Source organism: Perissodus microlepis, chromosome 6 (assembly GCF_051167445.1).
Source record: "Perissodus microlepis isolate ML-2025 ecotype Zambia chromosome 6, ASM5116744v1, whole genome shotgun sequence".
NCBI classification, from domain to species: Eukaryota; Metazoa; Chordata; class Actinopteri; order Cichliformes; family Cichlidae; genus Perissodus; species Perissodus microlepis.
The window spans coordinates 11,600,795-11,619,715 of NC_140466.1; the positions used below are offsets into that span (position 1 = coordinate 11,600,795).

At 41.6% G+C, this 18,921-nt stretch overlaps 1 protein-coding gene across 8 annotated transcripts in view; it reads left to right on the forward strand.

Annotated features, from left to right (window-relative positions):
* The window catches only part of add3a (adducin 3 (gamma) a), a 105,662-nt gene that overhangs the window by 76,777 nt on the left and 9,964 nt on the right, over positions 1–18,921 (forward strand). For 6 of the 8 annotated variants that reach the window (XM_084930784.1, XM_084930785.1, XM_084930783.1 and 3 more), the window contains 12 exons: positions 3,128–3,266; positions 3,847–3,998; positions 4,807–4,887; positions 9,252–9,401; positions 9,847–9,990; positions 10,923–11,021; positions 12,557–12,733; positions 14,478–14,735; positions 14,968–15,072; positions 15,880–15,966; positions 16,742–16,765; positions 17,458–17,581. In XM_084930784.1, the coding sequence (XP_084786910.1) occupies positions 3,128–3,266; positions 3,847–3,998; positions 4,807–4,887; positions 9,252–9,401; positions 9,847–9,990; positions 10,923–11,021; positions 12,557–12,733; positions 14,478–14,735; positions 14,968–15,072; positions 15,880–15,966; positions 16,742–16,765; positions 17,458–17,581 (1,540 nt within the window). The remainder of the gene's footprint in view (positions 1–3,127; positions 3,267–3,846; positions 3,999–4,806; positions 4,888–9,251; positions 9,402–9,846; positions 9,991–10,922; positions 11,022–12,556; positions 12,734–14,477; positions 14,736–14,967; positions 15,073–15,879; positions 15,967–16,741; positions 16,766–17,457; positions 17,582–18,921) is intronic. The other 2 variants (XM_084930787.1, XM_084930789.1) reach the window with 1 other exon arrangement.

An 18,921-nucleotide genomic window follows, 5' to 3' on the forward strand; every position in this document is an offset into this window, starting at 1 on the left:
AAGAGTCACACGGAAACTGGTTGACGAATTAAAGGAAAAACCAAAGTCCTTAACTCCTACAGTGTGTTGATCTAGCAGCTCTGTCATGAGAGGCATTTTGCTGGAATGTTTTGGGTCTGCCTGTCCCTTTAGAGAAAAATCATGTTCCTGGAAATCATTGCAGTGTTGGAATGATCAACTTTACTCTTTGAAAGAACTGTATCCTGTTAGAAGTGGTCTCAAGGGACATGGATGGATTTGATGATCAAGAAATGATGCCAATCGTATTCTCTGCCTTTAAGCTGTGTTCGCAGTGAAATGTTGACCAGGGATCAGAGAACGTGAATTATATTCTGTAACTTTAAGTGACTACAGGAGAAATGACCCAAAGTGGGCTGGAGATGAGATAAACTTTACTCAACTTCCAGGCAAGCGATGGAAGCAACTATCAATGAGAGCGCAGGAAACAGCTGATTAATAAATGACCTGGTAATAAATATGTTAGTGTTACCTAGGCAACTGGAGACAAGTGACTAGCCGTCAGCTGCAAAATGGAATGAGTGAATTCCAAGGTGGAAGAATATCTATAGCTTTTTTGATTGCACTTGATACTTCTTTCCCTTTCATTTGTTATGCAGCTTGTATCCCTCAGCACTTAATGAGAAAAGGTCAGAAATGCAGTATACTGGACTTATTATCAGCGTAGTGTCCAGGCCCACAACTCTGGTGGGTATGTGCTAAGTGTTTAAATAGCTAAATGTTAGCCACTTCTAAAGAACGGTAGAATGTCAATGTCAAAGGTTTAACTGTACCAAATGATGGGATTTCTGCTCATGTTATGTCATCAGTTTCACAAGAACAACTAGTGACAAGCTCGCAGTTTGAGATTAGAGAGAACTTTTAGGCACAGACTGAACTTTGTAGTTGAGTCGGGAACACAGATTCTGCCGCAGTGATACGTTTCTGAGTCACGGCTCTAATTTACTGTAGGTTTAGTACCGTGACTTTAATGTCAGTCTGATTGCACAACAGTCTCCGAAACACTGACACCCAGAACAACAGCAACTTAAAACAAAGAAGACCCACCACTGTCAGACATCCGCAGCAGACCAGTTGCTCCAGCAACCTCACCACCAGGGATGGAGGAATGTCTGGCTGTAGTTCAGAACCAGCAGTGTCCTGACGCAGGGGGTTGATCCACATTTAACGACAAAACATTCGCATAACACTAATGGACTCATCCCAGTGTGGTGACTGAAGGGCAAAAGAGGAAGTTAAGTGTCAGTGATGTTTTTGTGCACTAATGCAGCTCCACTGGGAGTGTGTGGACTGTTGCATAAGTACTGAAATAAAGGTATCAATATTGGATGTTTTCCTACTGGAGGCTTCATTGCTCGGAAAAAGGGTTTGTGGATTCATTCAACTTTCTTGCGGTGCTCTTCTCTTTCCAGAGATTTCCATCACTGGTGTTAAGTTTCAATCAGGACTTTAAAGAGGCTTCATAGTGTTTTTGTTATTGTCAGTGATGATGGGAAGTTCAATTGGAGACAAAACTAAAGATTTTAATGATTTACCTGATACACGGAAATGTAAAGGTGTATGAGATGAATAGATGATGAAAACAACTAATTGATCTGGACAGATGTGTTTAGAAGAGACTCTGTGTTAAATGGCACAAACACTAAGAATGAAAAGAAGTCAGTAAAGATGTGTCAAACATTTCTGATCTTTTGGTTTTAAAATAAGTTACACAAGTTATTTAAACCTTAAGTCATACATGCTAACAGTATCTGTGATTTGATAATCACTTAGCTTTAGCTTGATGGTATATCAGTAACAACTTACCTTTTATTTGCAATTACCTACCTACAACACCTCATTGATGAGGCTATTTGGATGACCAAGGTCTACTAGGAAAAGGTAGAAACAAAAGTTGAAACCAAAACAAACGATAACACAAAATATACTCTTGCTGATCAAATCAAATATCTCAAACTCAGACTGTCGGACTTTACCTGTCGTCGGCATGTGCTGTATAAGAACACCACATGTGTGATTAAATGCCGAAACCCGCACGTACTGGTCACAGCTTTAGTAAAGTCAGCTGGTAGAGAGGTGAGAAAGCCCCCGGGGGAGGTTAAAACCTTACAAAGGTTATCTGGAGATACAGATGGGTTTATTACTTATTATTACTTTGCTGTTATCTATACAGCCTAGCTGAATATTACCTGCAGTTTTAAACACCATCATATTTCAAACTCTAATATCTACAATAGGATTTATGACTCGACTTGACTTGATTTATGAGCACTGTGAGAAAGATGCTTTACCCAGTACTCTGTATTATGTCACTCAATCAGCTGTGCGTTTATGGGGTCTGCATAAGAGCTTGTTAGCATATACTGTATCGTGTCTGTGGACTCAGCAGATGACTGGACAAGAGGATTAGCTACAAACTAACTCTCTCCCAGTTACACCAAGCAGCCAATCAAAGCACAAGCAGTGAGCTAACCAGACGAGCAACCTTTCCGGAGCTTGTTGTGTATCTAGCCAATCTGGGCCCAGCTTCGTAGAGCGCTCTTAGGATGATTCAGATTGACACCCAAATAGGATGTCTAATCTGTGATTAGCACGTCTCCCACGATCTTCCTGTCTTTACTCGCATTCTTCCTGTCTCTTTGAATGTTCCCACATCTTTTTGCTCTTTTATCTCTCTGTCACTACTAATCTACTCCTTTCTCCTCCCTCCTATCTTCATCTGTCTCGCCATAGTCTTAGTTTTCTTTATGATATTGCCTCACTTTGAGATTAATACACCTGGATGTCCAGTTTCAGTCAAATGTTTTCGTTTTGCGTGTGTGTGTGTGGGTGTGTGTGTGTCTCCCAGTTAAGCTGCGTAACACCTGATTAAAGCCCCCTGTGTTGAACGTAAAGGCTCATTTTTATATATGGAATAAAAATATGTTTGTTTGTTTTTTTAAACAAGGCTTGATAATGTGCTAAAAGTCACAATGTGAAGATTAACCGGTAAATCCTTTTTACTGTTGCTTTTCTTAATTTGAGGGTTAGATTTGTAGTTCTTGACACATTACGTTCTCAGTTGGCTCGTGTCCCCTCTCAACCTTTTGTCTTTCCCTATCTTTCTCAGGCTTTCAAGGAGGAATTGGAGAGCCTGATCCAAGAGCAGCAACGGAAGGGGAACAACCCCACTGGCCTGCTGGCCCTCAGGCAGATCGCAGACTTCTTTATGGCCAGCACAGTTGCCGGTTTCAACACTTCCCCCCTCAGTAAGTGGTCACTGTGCTCGTTACCCCAGACAACCAGACACTAACACATGCCATCCGCGCCCTGGGTGCAATAACTTTGAACTGCACTGAAAAACAAAAGCACAGCCTCAATATTGGAATATAGGAGATCTATACACAAACATGAGCTTTGTGTGCTTAAGGGCATAAATACTCTTAGACAACCCAGCCCCAGACTCCGGAAAAGCCGTGCATATTTCCATGGGTTTTGATCCTTTGCAATTTCTGTCCAAGAGTCCATATGTGAAGTCAAAGCCTTGGAATGCACAACTAATGCTAAATTAGACGTCAGAAACTGTGTAGCCTTTTGTTTTAGCTCATTTTTTAAATATTGTAATTAAAGACAACAAAAGGCATTAAAGGACTGAGTGCTGCTCGCATCACCCCACTGTGTAAATTAGGATTCTCATGTAGAGTCAGATACACCATTAGATACAAATCCAGATGCTAGCTACAGATGTCTGGTCCTGAATGGTTGTCACTGATATTAATACCACCTGATCCGCAATCTGCATTTTTAACATTCCTGCTCCCCCTCCTCTCATCGTCCATGATCATTTAGGCCTGGGGATGGTCACTCCCATCAACGACTTGTATGGAGTGGAATCCACCACGATGGTGAAAGGCGAGAAGCTGACACGTTGTAAACTGGCCAGCCTCTACAGACTGGTGGACCTGTTCAGCTGGGCACACTTCGCTAACTCCTACATCACAGTAAGACACTACTCCAAAAGCACAGATGTACTGGAAATTCCCTATTATCTATCTAGTTCATAAATTTTACCGTCTCCTGTATTATTTCCAGGTACAAACATTGAGGGTCTGTTTGCAGAGAAAGCTTTTATTGTCATTTCAAGGGTGTTTCAGTCTAACAGTAATTGTCTCGAGGTTACAAAAACATCTTTAATATCACAACTTAAATACCTGGCTTGTCATTCACAACAAAGATTATTGTAACCTTTGACTTTCTACAGAAAATTGATACTACAGTTCAAAAACTGTCCACACAGACTTTCAGAATATCCTCTACTATTCTATGCCTTTGTTTAAATGCTATATATTGCACTACTCTTTTTTTATTTAAGTGCCGTGCAAAATTCCCAAGAAAGTCTAGTAGTGATGACTTTACAATGCCTCACTGCATTTTGCAATCATTTCTTTGTGACCACATCAGCTGATGGCTCAGCTGACACACTTCTACACATACAAATGGCTGTCTCATATAAGGCACGCTATCTGAGCCACTTTAGACTCCCCATAGTGGTTGGACCACGGCAAACCACTCTGCAGTCCACTTCCACCCAAGTTCCTCCATTTCATGCTGTATCTGACTCCCTGTTGCCCACAGAAATGTACAGGGAGGTTGCTGGCAAGCATGTTTTAATTGCAGATCTGACTGTTTAGTCCATATTTCAACTCTTCCTTAATTCTTTGTTATTCTAATGCAGTCCCGACTTGGGTCTGGTTAATTTTTTTTCTAACTAAAAGTAACCTTTAGTCCTCAATCTGTGTTTTCTCCTAGGGCCGAGTCAGTAAAGAGCAAGACCACATCCTGATCATCCCCAGAGGACTCTCATTTGCTGAGGCATCTGCTTCAAACCTGGTAAGAAACACGAGCCACTGTGGTCTCATCCAAACAGTTTTTTAACTACAAGCTCTGCCTGTTAATTTAATTTCTTGCTACAAATGAAATGCATCGTAAATGTCTGCGTCAGCATCCTTCTCTGTGTAACTGTGCCAGCATTACATTGGACTGTAATGGCTTTGCATTTGCTTTACTCAGCTAGTGCTCTCCCATTTGGCTTAATCAGCCATTTACTTCCTTCACTCTGAAGAGGAAAGTACCAGATGAACTTTTTTCCAGTGCTTTTTGGTCTTCTCTGTGCACGAGATCCCACCGTCTCTCTCTGACTGTCCCTTTTGTGTACGTGTTTATCATGTTCTGTGTCACCGGCACCTCTCATGTTGACATTAGCCGCTCTGTTTCTCTGTCAGCAAACACTGTAGGTGGTTCAGTCTGTCCGTCTCCCCAGTTTCAGCTGTGCTCGACATACCGCGGCGCTAAATGTGCAATAATGTGTATAAGAGTTCGTTGGCAACCTCATTACCTCCCTCTGTACGTTTCAGCTCCCTCTAATTCACTTTCTATTTCGGTTTGTCTCCGTTTTGTTTTTCTCTTTCTGTTGCTCTTGTCTCATCAACATGTCTCATCCTGATTGTCGGACTTCTGTTCATTTCTGCTTTTTCCATTTGACAATTTAAAAAACAGAACCAGGGTTCGCCTCTGTGTTCAAAACAAAATGCAAAAGTAGAAAACGGACTCATATCTTCAGTCGTTTTTTTTCGTAGCTTTGTTGTACTCTCCTACTTTGTCTTCGACACCTGCGCAAACAGATAAAATCCGGGATAATATACTGCAGGTGTGCTTCTGCAGCCAGATAGTGAAATCTGTCAGCACCTCGCTGACAAGCTGATTTCACTTTTTGACCTGCGAGAGTGGTTAGAAGGTAGTGATATAAATCTCCGCGCCTAACTTGCTACTTCCTGATAGTAAAGCCTCGTGGGTGGCTGAGTGGTTTGAACATGTCCTTGTTGAACTCAGTCATTTTTGAGTCTGTTTTTAATTTAATAGGGGTATGTTTGTCTTTTTTGCTTTAGTTCAGCACAGACACTGTAAACTTGCCCTGAAAATCTGCTTTATTTCCTTAAAAGGGAACAAAGTGCCAAAATTGCTGATAATGATTTCAGACAATAAATTCTCTTTGCAGTACAGACACAAAACAAGCGTACCTACCTGAAACCGTCACAACAGATTCTCTTCACTAGGGTAACTTTGCTGCCTCAAAAACCTGTTGCTGCAATAGTTAACTAGTTAGACATGGACATTGACATGTCTTTGATTAGCACACAGAAATAATAGTTCAGTACTGCAACAAAATAATCAGGATGAAACTTGATATTTATTTATTTACTAATAGCAGTAATACCAGCAGTATTTGGTTCATATTTATTTTGGTTCATTGGTTCATGCCATATATTCATTGTCAAATGTCAGCTCAAGGCTGATAAGTCCAATCAGGCTTCATGGTTGTTCATCCTCCCAAGTATACTTTTCTGTTATTCTATTAGCAAAAAGAAAACTATTACCTTTGACGATGTTGTGTTAGTCTTAGTTTTAGCTCTGTTTCTGCACAAAGTAACAGATGATGCTCTTACCTTCTGTCTCTGGCTCAAATCATTGTAAAGTGTAATTAATCATGTCCATGATTGCAAACTTACTCGCTATAACTTTTACTAGAAGCCACAGAATCCTTAAAAGCAGTATATGGCAAACTTATTCAGCTGTGAGTATTTTTAGTTTGTTTGTCTGGACCACATCCATCTATCCTGTGGTCGGGCAGTAAAGTTGACCACAACACTGCATACGCTGAAAGACAGAACAAATTCGTGTAACCTGACACTTCCAGATTTTCCTTAGTGTTTGTGTTTTGATGCCAGTCCGGCACCGCTTTGTTTATATCCATCTGTTTAATCTCTCTCTCCACTTTCAGCCGGCTTTGTCTTAGTAAGCTCAGTAGTTACATGATTAAGTTCAAGAGTTTAGAAAGGCAAAGAAATTGATTAGGAGGAAGTCATCCAGAATAAAGCGTGTCAAAGGTTGTGTTGGGGTCAGCCTGCTGTAGCCTCTAAGAAAAGCTGTGGTGCAGTTGGCTTTGGTTAGTTTGCATCTGTCTCTCCCTGTCAGTATTACTCTTTGAGCTTTGAGGTGATTCTGAGGTCAGTTTGAGTTTGGAGTTGAAAAGAAAAAATGTTTGGTCCATCTGGTTGTTTTAGTTTAGTCTGAAGTCACAGCAAAGTTTCCCATTTCATGTCTCTAAACTTCTTATTGAAATTACAGTTGACTACACATCAGAGTGAGAGCATTACTCTCTTTACTCTTTGATTTGCTTAACTTGAATCAGGCAACCTTGAACCCTTGAAGGAATTCAGAGATTTCCTTTTCAGTTTCAACTGCCTGCTTCTGGCCCCACTCTCCTTATCAGCTTCTAATCCCCTCCCTACCATGCAGCTGCATCACATTTCAGATTCTTTGACACGTCCTTTGACTTATTTTTAAGATTAGAGGTGCTACACCGGCCATAAGGGCCTCTCAGTTTGAAGGGCTGAAGTTTGAAGGACGTGACGGGGGTGATCCAATAATGGACCGGCCATGTGACGTAACTGTGTTCGATCACACAGCAGCTGGCTATGGCTGTCAGGAGAGGGTGTGTGGAGACATAGATGGGGTTAGTTACTCACGCTTAGCTGGTGCCATTCACTTTCCTCTGCTGGAAAGATCAATAAATTCATCTGCCCAAACACCCATATGCCTTTTAAAAGTCTGAACACCACTCAGAATGCGTCTGAGGATTTTCAGCCTCATTTGACCCAAAGATCGGAAACAATCTGTGGACTCTCTTGAGGATCAAAGGAAAGAGACGTATTAACCAGTCGAGCTGGTAATTGCTCAGGCGCTGTATTGGCCCCGTGCCAACACAATACGGTTAATTTTCAACAATATTTTTAGTCGTATGCAGTTTTCTGAGGTTAAATATCTTCTTTTACTGAATTTTCTTGTTTTACTAAAGAATGAATTAGTAGTGACCAGATCTAAAAGGATGTTAAAGGAAATACACTCTAAACTATCCAAGTAGTTATAAACCTCAAACCAAGTAAAACAAGATTATTCCTTCAGAAGTTTGAGTAGTGGCAAGTTCCCCATGGTAACACTTTGGTCTTACTTTTAAAAAATCTGTTATATTCTCAGTGATCAATACTCGAGTGTCAAGTTTTCTGCGAGGTGAAAACTTAGAAGCCACACCTCCAGTAACTTTGTGCAGTTTGTTTTTGTTATTGAATCGTTTTTTAATCCTAAAATAAAAATGATCTGTTGCTACCAAAGCTAATGAGTAGAGGCACAGCTCTGAACAAGCCCTGGATGGGAAGGGTGGGTTTTTAGTTTGAGTAATATGATGATGAGAGATTAAAAACAGAGTTTGAAGGGGTTTTTAAAAAATGTAATTCCTTTAATTTTGGAAGGAAATAGTTTCCTGCTCCACGCACACTTTAAGTACCAAACCCCACACTTTTGAGCTGGCTCAGTTTGAACTGGGTTTGTTTCATGAGCCTCTGACTGGATGATGGATGCCGTGTTCCTGGTGTGATAACACACTCTTGGACCTTGTTGGGGAGGCCTCCCTCCCCAACAAGGTCCAAGAGGGGGGGGGTCAGAAAGAGGGGGGGGTCAGAAATGTGAGCAGGCTCCTTCTGGCTTGTATCACAGAACAACATGTGCTTAGTGATGCCAATTGTGTACAAGGTCTGCAGGCAAAGTTGTGTTTTCGGTTTGTTATTAGGTTTTACTGTGAGGACTGACATCTGCACTTGCTCTTCCTCCAGGTTTTCTATCACAGTCTCTGTGTCCAGTTATCAGTCTTCTCTTTCCCCCCCCCCCCCCCCCTCTGGTATTGTACTCTCTGTCCCTCCAGGTCCTCTATATATCTTTTGCCTCGAATTCTTTTCTCTCCGGTCATGTAATCAAATAACTGTTAACTGGTTGGTAATGAAGTTGTCATAGTGAGTCCACTCCGTTCCACTATTATGTTTCCTGGTAAAGCGTAAATTCATTTCCCAGAGATGAGCATACAGAAAGGAGGAATTGTTGTAATGTGATTTCTGTGCCATCATACTCACAGATGTTGGCTTATCTTTAGGCCTGCTTGGTTAACGCTGCAGGGTTATAACCTGCTTGTGAGCTAGTTTTGTATCGGCATATTTGATTTCACTGATGTTGTAATGTTTTACAGTACATCGTCTCTCCGTGGCCTCTAAAGCCCTGCCGTACTCTTGGCATTTATTGCTTGAGTTAAAGTGTTTTTAACCACTCAAAGCAGATATCCTCAAAGCACCCTATCCTTGCCTCCCCAGGTGAAAGTCAACATCATCGGGGATGTGATCGACCAGGGCTCCACCAACCTGAGGATCGACCCCGCAGGTTTCAGCCCCCATGCTGCCATCTACTCCATGCGTCCAGACATCCGCTGCATCATACACGTGCACACTCCTGCCACAGCAGCTGTAAGTTCACATCACCACACGTTATATTATACCCAACCTTGCAAACCTCTCTGTGATGATTTTCCCTGCAGATTGGTGCTTGATGCTTTTTTTTGTTTTTAAGAGGGGTGCGATTTCAATTTGAGAAGAGGTATTTCAGGCTGGATGACTTTGAATAGTGAAGTGATATCCCGTAAAATTACCTTGACACCTCGACCAAAAGGGAATATCTTTAAATGACTCTACAGCGCAGAAATGAAAGTTTTGCAACAACAAAGAGGCTCAACACTGCAGTCATCAGAGAGCGCCAGAGTTTCCAAGCTTTCTTCCCCCAGGAGCACCAACGAGAAACATCTGCTGCCGAACGTTGAAGAATAATGCAGCTATACAGCTGTAATCCACCTGTCAACGTTTCTCATTGTTGGCATGTCTCTGCTGTCTCCTTCTCACCTTTCTCCTGCTTCAGGTGTCATCTATGAAGTGTGGTATCCTGCCCATTTCCCAAGAGGCGCTGATCTTAGGTGATATTGCCTACTACAACTACCAGGGCAGTCTGGATGAGCAGGATGAGCGCATAGAGCTACAGAAGGCCCTGGGGCCCACAACAAAGGTAGGAGAAGCGAGGAGACTAAACATTGTGCAACATCTTCCATCACTTTTGCATAATTAGTTTGCGATTTGAAGAATCCACACGGTAAATATAAAGTGCAAACAATAAACTTAGCTTTGTGCAAATGTATTAAAAAGCTTTCTACCAGTATCTCTAGCTTCAGACTGGAGTGTGTTTGTCCCAGAGGTTTGCTGATAAAAAAGAGCCAAAATGTGTCTTTGAGTCATGTTCTCTGCTGTCTTTCAGACAAGAGACCAAAACTTTTAGAGGCTTGGAGCAATTTAGGCCCATGTGTTGGGGTAGTTCAAAATAATCAAGCGTGTTTTATATCTCATCCCTTTAACCTAAGACAGGAAAACAATTGAAATATCAGGGTGTTTATTTCGAACAAGGAGCAATAGCAGGGAATGTCAGCTGCAGTTCCTTTAGTTACCTTCTCCACACCCTTATTTTGGGTTTGCATTTGCCTTCCATGTGTATGTCTTGCTTTCTGGCGTCTTTAAAAAAAAAAAGAAAAATCACCGGTTGATAGAATTTAAACTGGAAAACATTCTGGGAATTCAAGGGAGTTTCCGCTGCTTGTCTGTTGCCAGGTTCTGATGTCATCGCCCAGTGGCCAAGCCCTTGTTGATACATAAAATCATAATGATTTCAACCTTTATCCAAACGGAAAATAAAACTCTTGAAGCTCTTCTGTCCCCTGGGTCAACATTTTTTAAGAACTAGAGAAAACAGAGCTGGATACAAATCAGCATGAGCACGCGCATTCTCCATCAGTACTTCCACTGACTTGGTTACTTGCTGAATAAATAAAATAAACACCATCTAACAGTCTCATTTAATACAAGTTAGAGAAATGGACCTGTAGTGCCTCTCTGTGATCGGACTCTTCTGATGCTTACAATGACTTTTTCTGTGTGCACGTGTTCCAGGTTTTGGTGCTGAGGAATCACGGCGTGGTTGCTCTCGGGGAGACCATCGAAGAGGCCTTTCACTACATCTACAGCGCTCAGTATGCCTGTGAAATCCAGGTACACATTGCAGAGTGCTGCAAGTGCTGCTGGTACCCAGTACATTCCTGCCCGACACACACGCTCACACTCACACTCACACTCTCTCTCTTCGGCTTCCAAACACACGCATTAGTCCAGGAGGGCGGTAGCTTTCCTGCTAAATCTAATCTCCACAGCTGCTTTCACATTTCTCCCTCTCTATTTTAAGAACACTCTAACTCATAATCTCTCCCCATGTGGAAAATGTTGGCCAAACACAGCTTTATAATAAGGCTATTAGGAGTCTGATGAAGGAAGTAACAATCTGATGTGTTATTGTTGATGCTAGTCCAAAGCAGCATTAAGAGAAGGATGGTGTTCTCAGTGTTTTGTTTTTAATTAGTAAAGCTGAACAGAAGGTGATACATAAGATTTCAAGGGGTGAGAATTGGGCAGCATGAATGAATGTTTATTGACTGCATGTTCATTTTGAGGTTATCTTAAGTGTATATTCATATTTCATGTAATGTGTCGGTCTGTGTAATCTTTTCCGATAAGATGGCGATAAGCCTGGAGAGCGGTGGCGCGTTTGTCAGGGATTGTGGATTAGCTCAACTTCGCTGCAGCAGCATTTGAAATGGAACATAAAAAATAATATTTTTTAAATCTCAGTGGTCATTCAGACACTTCTCACTGCCGTGTATTTATAAGGGTTTGGATCTGTTTGTTGTGCACCTGTTAACATATTGCCAGACGTCCTCTTTAAGTGACCTTTGGTGTCCAGCAGTGGATTCTTTGGGTCCTGTGGGCTGCAGGATGGTGGATCTTTTACTGGTGTGTGTTGTAGTGCACTGCTGGTGGAGGTTATTAGTGAGTGTCATTGACTTTGGGGTGTGTGCTTGGTTTGCAGCATCGATTAGGTGGATGCTGCATGTCAAAATAACATCCACGTGAATTACCCAGAATATCAAACTGTAACAAGCTGATAAACACTGCCCACTTTCCTCGGTGGTAGTTTGGTTGGTGCAGCTGACTGCTGTGCAGCTGTTTCCCTTTTGAAGGGGCAGTTGTAGCAATAAGTGAAAATACAGCTGTGTTGGATTTCTGTTATCTTGCTTTTTGTTCTTGCGTGTCTTCCTGTTCATTGGTAAATATGGTGGATTTTACAGATGAACGGCTGTGCCCCCCCCCCCCCCCCCCCCCCCCCCCCGCTCCACTGTAACAGCAAACCAAATCTCCTGATTGACTCTCCCTGGTCAAGCAAAAGAAAACATTAATCCATCCTGCAAAGCCCAGCCCAGCTTAATTTCTCGAAATAAATCCCCCCAGGCATGTTTGCACTGTAAATTCAATGCCGTGGTAGCCGGAGGGGTCTCTCATTTTGGTTTTGCTAAATGACACTTTTAGTCTGCAGGGGAAATGGTCAGGAAATTTGTTCCTACTTATGCTCCTTTTAGATAGATGATCTAATGCCACACATGTATTATGAGAAGGAGGGGGGTGTTGTTTATTTTTGTGTTGCGTAAGCCACCAGCCATCAGTAGAAGCTCACGTCTGTCTCCCTCTGTCCTCAGGTTAATGCCATTTCTTGTGCTGGAGGTGTGGACAACCTTATAGTGCTGGACCAGGAGAAGTACAAATCACGAGTGTTCGCCTTCGCCTCGGCGGCTGCTATCAACATGGCTGGGCAATACAAGTGGAAAATCGGTGAGCTGGAGTTTGAGTCTCTGATGAGGATGCTGGATAATCTGGTAAGTGTATAAAGAAAAACCTAAACATCAAAAGTGAAAGTTTTGTCAGTTTACCACACAAACCCCCCCGAAAAAGACACAAAAAAGACCTAAATAAACACTTGCATAGTTATAAAAAAGATATATATGACACAAAAAAATGCATAATAATCATAAAATAAATAATTTTAATCTTTACTTGTTGTGGCTTTGTGAAATCAGGAGTGTAATCATTTGTTTTAGCAAAGTAACCATCTTGGTTTCACTTAACATGAGTAAGATCCCTGCTTCAAAACCAGGAGTAGACACAAATCCCTGGTATCCAAGGGTATCCAGTATGAAAGCACTCAGTTATTGATTTATAAAACGATAATAACAGGCCTATATGGATTTCATAAAAGTGTCACATCTGGTGTTTAACCACTATGGCACACATTTGGTCCGAGGCTCGTTTTAGTTCACCTTTCTGTTTGTTTCAGTCTTATTTCTGTTGCACTAATGATGGAGAACTATTCAGCTACTAGCAGTGGTGGCTAGTGTGGGTGAACAAAACTGGAAAAGGGCGCCACCTACAGTAAACTAAACTTTTAACGTGCAATGCAAAGAAGCAGTGCTGATTCCAAAGCTCATCTTTGGAAAGAACAGCAAATGAAACTTAAAGGAAATGGAGGAGCGTTTTGTTAGTACAGTGATAACTTTAAAAATCTGGAGTGGTTCAGTCCCTGGAGATTTGCTGAATGTTCTTCCTTGTCTCAGATTCTCATGCCTTTTGTCCTCCTTGCATCTCTATCCACGTGTGCTTCGCTCACCTGCTTCACCCGACACTTTTCACCTTTCTCCATGCTTCCCTCCCACCTTTCTCTCCTCTTTCCCCCTCTGCTTTCTCAATGAATCACTGCCTCCCAGACTGTTGCAACTTTGAATAGTTCATCTTTGTCTCCCTTCCTTTCCTACTCTCCCCCTTTACACACTTCATAAACGGCATTTGTGTCAGATAAATTCTTGGATTCAGGACAGGACCAAGGCACATTTGTAACAAAGAGGGAGAAAGTGGGAGAAAAATCGAGTAGTTATACTGTGTCTCGGCAAGCTGCCAGCTGTGAATATTTAGAAATGTCTGAATATAAAGCAGAATTTTGCAGGAGGAGATCACGCCAGCTCAGTTAGGTTGAAATGTCGGTATCGACTGAGATGTGGGGGCTGAGATGAAAAGAAAAGGGGGAAAGACAAAAGAACGGAACCTCGCTGTCAAGTCTGGTGTGGAAAACTGTCTGAAAACCAGCTGGACTAAAAGAGTGCACTGAGGGACGGGCGATGGGAATGTGAGAGAAAAAGATCGTTGGGAATAAAGTGGAGAGAGAGAGAGGAAAGGAAGGGGATGGAGGGAAAAGGGTGAGAGAAAAAGGGGGTCAGACAGGAAATGACTATCTAACGCTGTCCTCTGTGTTGCCAGAAACCCTGCAGTCAAAGCACAGTCTTTCTTTTCCATGTGACTAACTATGAAACTGGCAGGCCAACCAGCATTACAGGAATCAATGCTCATTTCTGTCGTTCATGTACTAAAAACGAATCCGATTGAATGTTTATTCATTTATGTCAGCTGTGAAATCAATGTCATCATACAAAACTTATTCTGGAGCAGTAGTCATGGATGATGTGGGGAGACTACTGTGACATATGACAAGGCCTATGTGAATGTATGGATCAGCACAAACCAGATAAAAGAAAGCAAACCCTACATGTGATCCTCTGCGATGCCTTTTAGGGCTACAGGACAGGCTATGCATACCGGCACCCCATCATCCGGGAGAAGCCGAGGCACAAGAGCGACGTCGAGATCCCCGCCACGGTTACAGCGTTCATGTTCGAAGAGGACGCGGATAGTGGTGCAACACGGCTGCCCTTCAAGTTTCTCCAGCAGCGGCAGCAGAGGGAGAAGACACGCTGGCTCAATTCACCCAACAGCTACACCAAGGTCAGCGTAGAAGGTGGAGAGGAGCGCTACAACAGCCGGACAACCACGGTGAGCAGTGTGGCTGGGAAAGTTAGTGTATACATACCCACAGTTACTATGGACTGCTGTGTTTTGGCTGGACTTGCATCCCAGTGTTAAGAACAAATAGTACTAGATCACCATCTAGTGGCTAAATTGTGAACTACAGGGGTTCAGCTGCATCATCATTATTATTTTTAATATTATTAATATTATTATTATATTTTTTAAAGCAAAGTTTTCACCGGTCTTCTGTTAACAGTGGATGAAGGCAGATGACCCAGGAACCCCAATTCGTATCGAGGATCCCAATCAGTTTGTCCCTCTCAACACAGATCCCACTGAAGTGCTGGCGAAGAGGAACAAAGTAAGTAAAACTACCATTTTTAGCAGACGCTTGATGCTATCAACGTGACGAAAATCTAAAGATGGAGTGACAGAAATTGTAGGATACACTTTACTATTCTGTGCTGGGTTCTGTTTAAAAATGTGAGGATATTAACACTCGACACATAATTAAGGATTAAACAAATCTCTATCATAGCCTCATATGTTTAAGGAGGGCATAACAGCCACGATGCTACTTTGAAGTATCAGGTTTTTTTGTGGGCTTTTTTTGTTTTACTATTCTGAAAGCCAAATATGAGCATATCTACACCAGGATGCTAGAGCCATGCTAAATAGTAATAGTATTAATTTTACTATAAAGGTAATAATGTTTCAATAAAGATTATCTAGAAATCACCAAACAAGAAAGCAGAAAACAGTCCAAATCAATCATTCAGATTAACAGAGGTGAGGATTTACAGCAGCCAGTTCCCTAAATTTAACATTTATAGTATCAAAGTAGATTAGTTATAAAAATAATTTTAAAGAGTCGTCTACTGTACAGTTGTTGTCAAGAGTGTCTCTTTCTACCATACTTTTATGTGTATAGTCTGGTCCCCATGTAATTATACTACTGGATAATTCGTAGTTTCAGTGCTTGAGAAGACGGCTACATTTGAACTGTCACTGCACTGGTTTTACTAAGAGCATCTTACAAAATCAGTACAAAGCTAGGCACTGAAACATCTGACTGTATCAGGCATGTTGTCCTGATTCCTGACAGAATGTTTGTGTTCACTTGTTTGGGTTATTAGAGTAAGTCACCGTGTGTTTCGTCCCGTTACAGATCAGAGAGCAGAACCGGCTTGATGTGATGTCATCAGGGCCGCGGTCTCAGCACCTTGCAGGCATCCCTGTCGATGAACCGCGAAAGGTGAGAATTTCCTTTTTCTCGCCTCCACAACTCGTGTTCTGTGGAAACCGTCGTTTTTAGAGAGCAGATCTTCAAAGAAGAAAGTATCTGATGGTAAACTGTAGATGTGCAACATCTAATATCTGTTTTAACAAGACAGGTTTTCACAAAAAATGCATAAAGTTTAAGCAGTTAGATGCTGTGACTTAACAATAAATACTTTTAATTCCTCTTAAAGGGCACACCAGGGTACATGACAAACAGTTTTTGGAGGATATTCTTCAATTAACAGAAAGTCATTACAGATATTTGAAGAAAATCCAGAATAGCTGGTGTTGATAATGCTATAAAAACAGTTGAGGTTTGCAGGACATCTTTATCTAACTTTAAGGAGAAACTTAAAGGTGGGCTCAGTTGTTCTGGCTGATTAGAGAATTGCTTTTTTGTCATATGATAGAGCTTTTCTGCATATTACTGGAGTTTCCTGATCTTAATGACTTAGTGAGAACATTAAAGGAAGAAGACTCTCCAAAACTATTAAAAAAAAAAACCCAAAAAAACAACTTTATCCAAAATTGTTCAGACTGCCAGTTTAAGCCACTTTAATGACATCTCTTGAACACTAGGGGGAGACAAGTAAACACATTTATAACGGATGAAATGAAGCTCTTGACAGTTACACTTTACTAGCAAGGATAGAATTGAATGTATAAATTAATGGAACAAGTGAAGTAAAAATGTCTCAACTAGAAGTTGTGGTGCTGATGGTTTCGTGGTTTAATGTTTTGTCTTGAAGGATCTGGTGCAGATAAACGTTCTGGTAAATACCAACGTACGTTTTCCTGTCTGTGGTTGTTTTTAGTTTTTTACTTTTTTTTTTTTTGTTCGTTTTATGATTTTTAACACTTCATCACTCGTTCTGATCAAAAACCACTGCATGTGTTGTAGTAGAGTTTTGCTTTAAAATTGACAACTGTTTTCAATGTATTACTTGTTTGCTTTAAACAAAACTGCACTTATTTGTGAGAGTTGTTGAAGTGTGATGATTTGTTGGAGCATGAGTCTCTTTCTGACATTTTTAGGCAGAAATCTTAGCAGAGATTTAAGCTCAAGTGCGTTGTGTGCGTGCACGAGTGTGAGTTTTTGTGTTATTTTTCTCTGATGGTGTCTTATAAACACATCTTGCGTGGAGTTGATTAGATGTGGACTCTGTGATGTGGTTTTATCTTTACAAGAGCTGCCTTAGTCATCCTCTAATGAATGATTGTCATCCTCAGACACAGTGGGTGTTTGTGCCATTTTTAAAAAATGTATTTTGACTAAAGCGACCGTGTTGTTTTCTCTCTGTGTGTGTACGTGCATGGTTTTTTTGGTATGTGTACCTTTGGTGTGTGCTTGTGTGTTAGTACATGGTTTGTTTTTTAAATTTCAGAGTGTGTGCTAGTGCCTCCTGATTATTTCTCTCTGTGTACGTGTTTCCCATCCTCACCCCTCTGCCTGTCTCCTCCCCAGCCATACGTGCCCACAGAGGAAGAGCAGATGGCTCCCCTGCCTCCCAACCCTTTCAGTGAGTTGTCAGAGAAGGAGCTGGAAGAGTATCGCAAGAACGTGGAGAGAAGGCAACTGGGCCTCAGCGGTACGGCACATACGCTCACGAATACACTTCTGTTAACAACCATCAAAGCTCACGCACATATGGCGAGATGAACTCGAACCCAGAGTTTTCTTTCCTGCTGCCAGCTGCAGACGACCTTACCAATCGGTGAAGGTTCATTAAACAACAAAATATTGAGCCGGGGCTTGAAACAAATTGGATCAATAATCAATATGCAAGATACAATTTGAGCGCACACATCGGGAGATTAGTTTGAGCCAGCAAGAGGAATTGTCATCTGCTTAGCTGGGTGCTGGCGTCAGTTTCCTCCGGTGCAGGAAACTGGTCCTTTTCTTTTAATTTATCACTTATATCATGGTTTTGATACATTTATTTAAAGTAAATCTTCTTTTTTTTTTTTTTTAAATGCTGGTCTATTAACCATCACAATCATCTTTAATAACCCTGAAGGAAATACTAAGACCTCAAGAAATCTTGAATATGAATTTATCCGGTTCCGCTTGTATCTCTTGAGAGCTGAGTGAAATCGGTTTGTGTTGCCCCTGGATTAAAAGCTCATCGGCATCTAAAACTACTGTTGGTGTTTGAGTCATTAGAGGGTTTTTTTGCACGTTTTAAAAGACTTTAAACTGTGGAAAAAATAAGACACTAAGAGCCAGATATTCAAAAGTCCTTAAAATAAACAGCTGGAGCAGATTTCAACTTGAGCTTAAAACTAATCAGGATTTCTTAAAATTGGTTCTGCAATTACAAAGCCGCCCCCTTGGAGACTGATTAGTAAACAGCTCAAATTTTCTTTGTGCCCTCTCTGCAGTCTGGTGGTAACAAAAGATTTAAATGATCTCGGTCAACGCGTGCACAGACGCACATCTATATACCTATATGTCTATATCTATATGCAAGGTCTATGGCTGCTTTAAACTGTGTTAACCTTGTCAACACACACACACACACACACACACACACACACACACAAGTCAATGCTAATCATATTAGCCTTCTGTCCTATTATCTTTCAGAGAGGCAGAGGAAAAATCAATAGCGAATCAATATCTGGGGGGCCTTCTGTCACACTGGAGCACAGTGAATGTGTATTTGTGTGTTGTGTATATTTGGGTAAGGCCATGTGTATGGATGGCTGCAAATGTTCTTCTGTGCATATGAAACATGGTGCGACTGTATGTGTGTAAGGGGCCAGTGTGACTAAGATGGCAGACCGAACAGACAGCAGGTCTTCACACCCGCCACATGATCAGAGCCCGTTGCTATGACACTTTTGCCCCCATAGCCCCATGAATCCCCGGTGACCAATCTGGAGACAAGCTGGAGACCGTCTGGAAAGGCCTGATACATGCTCGGCC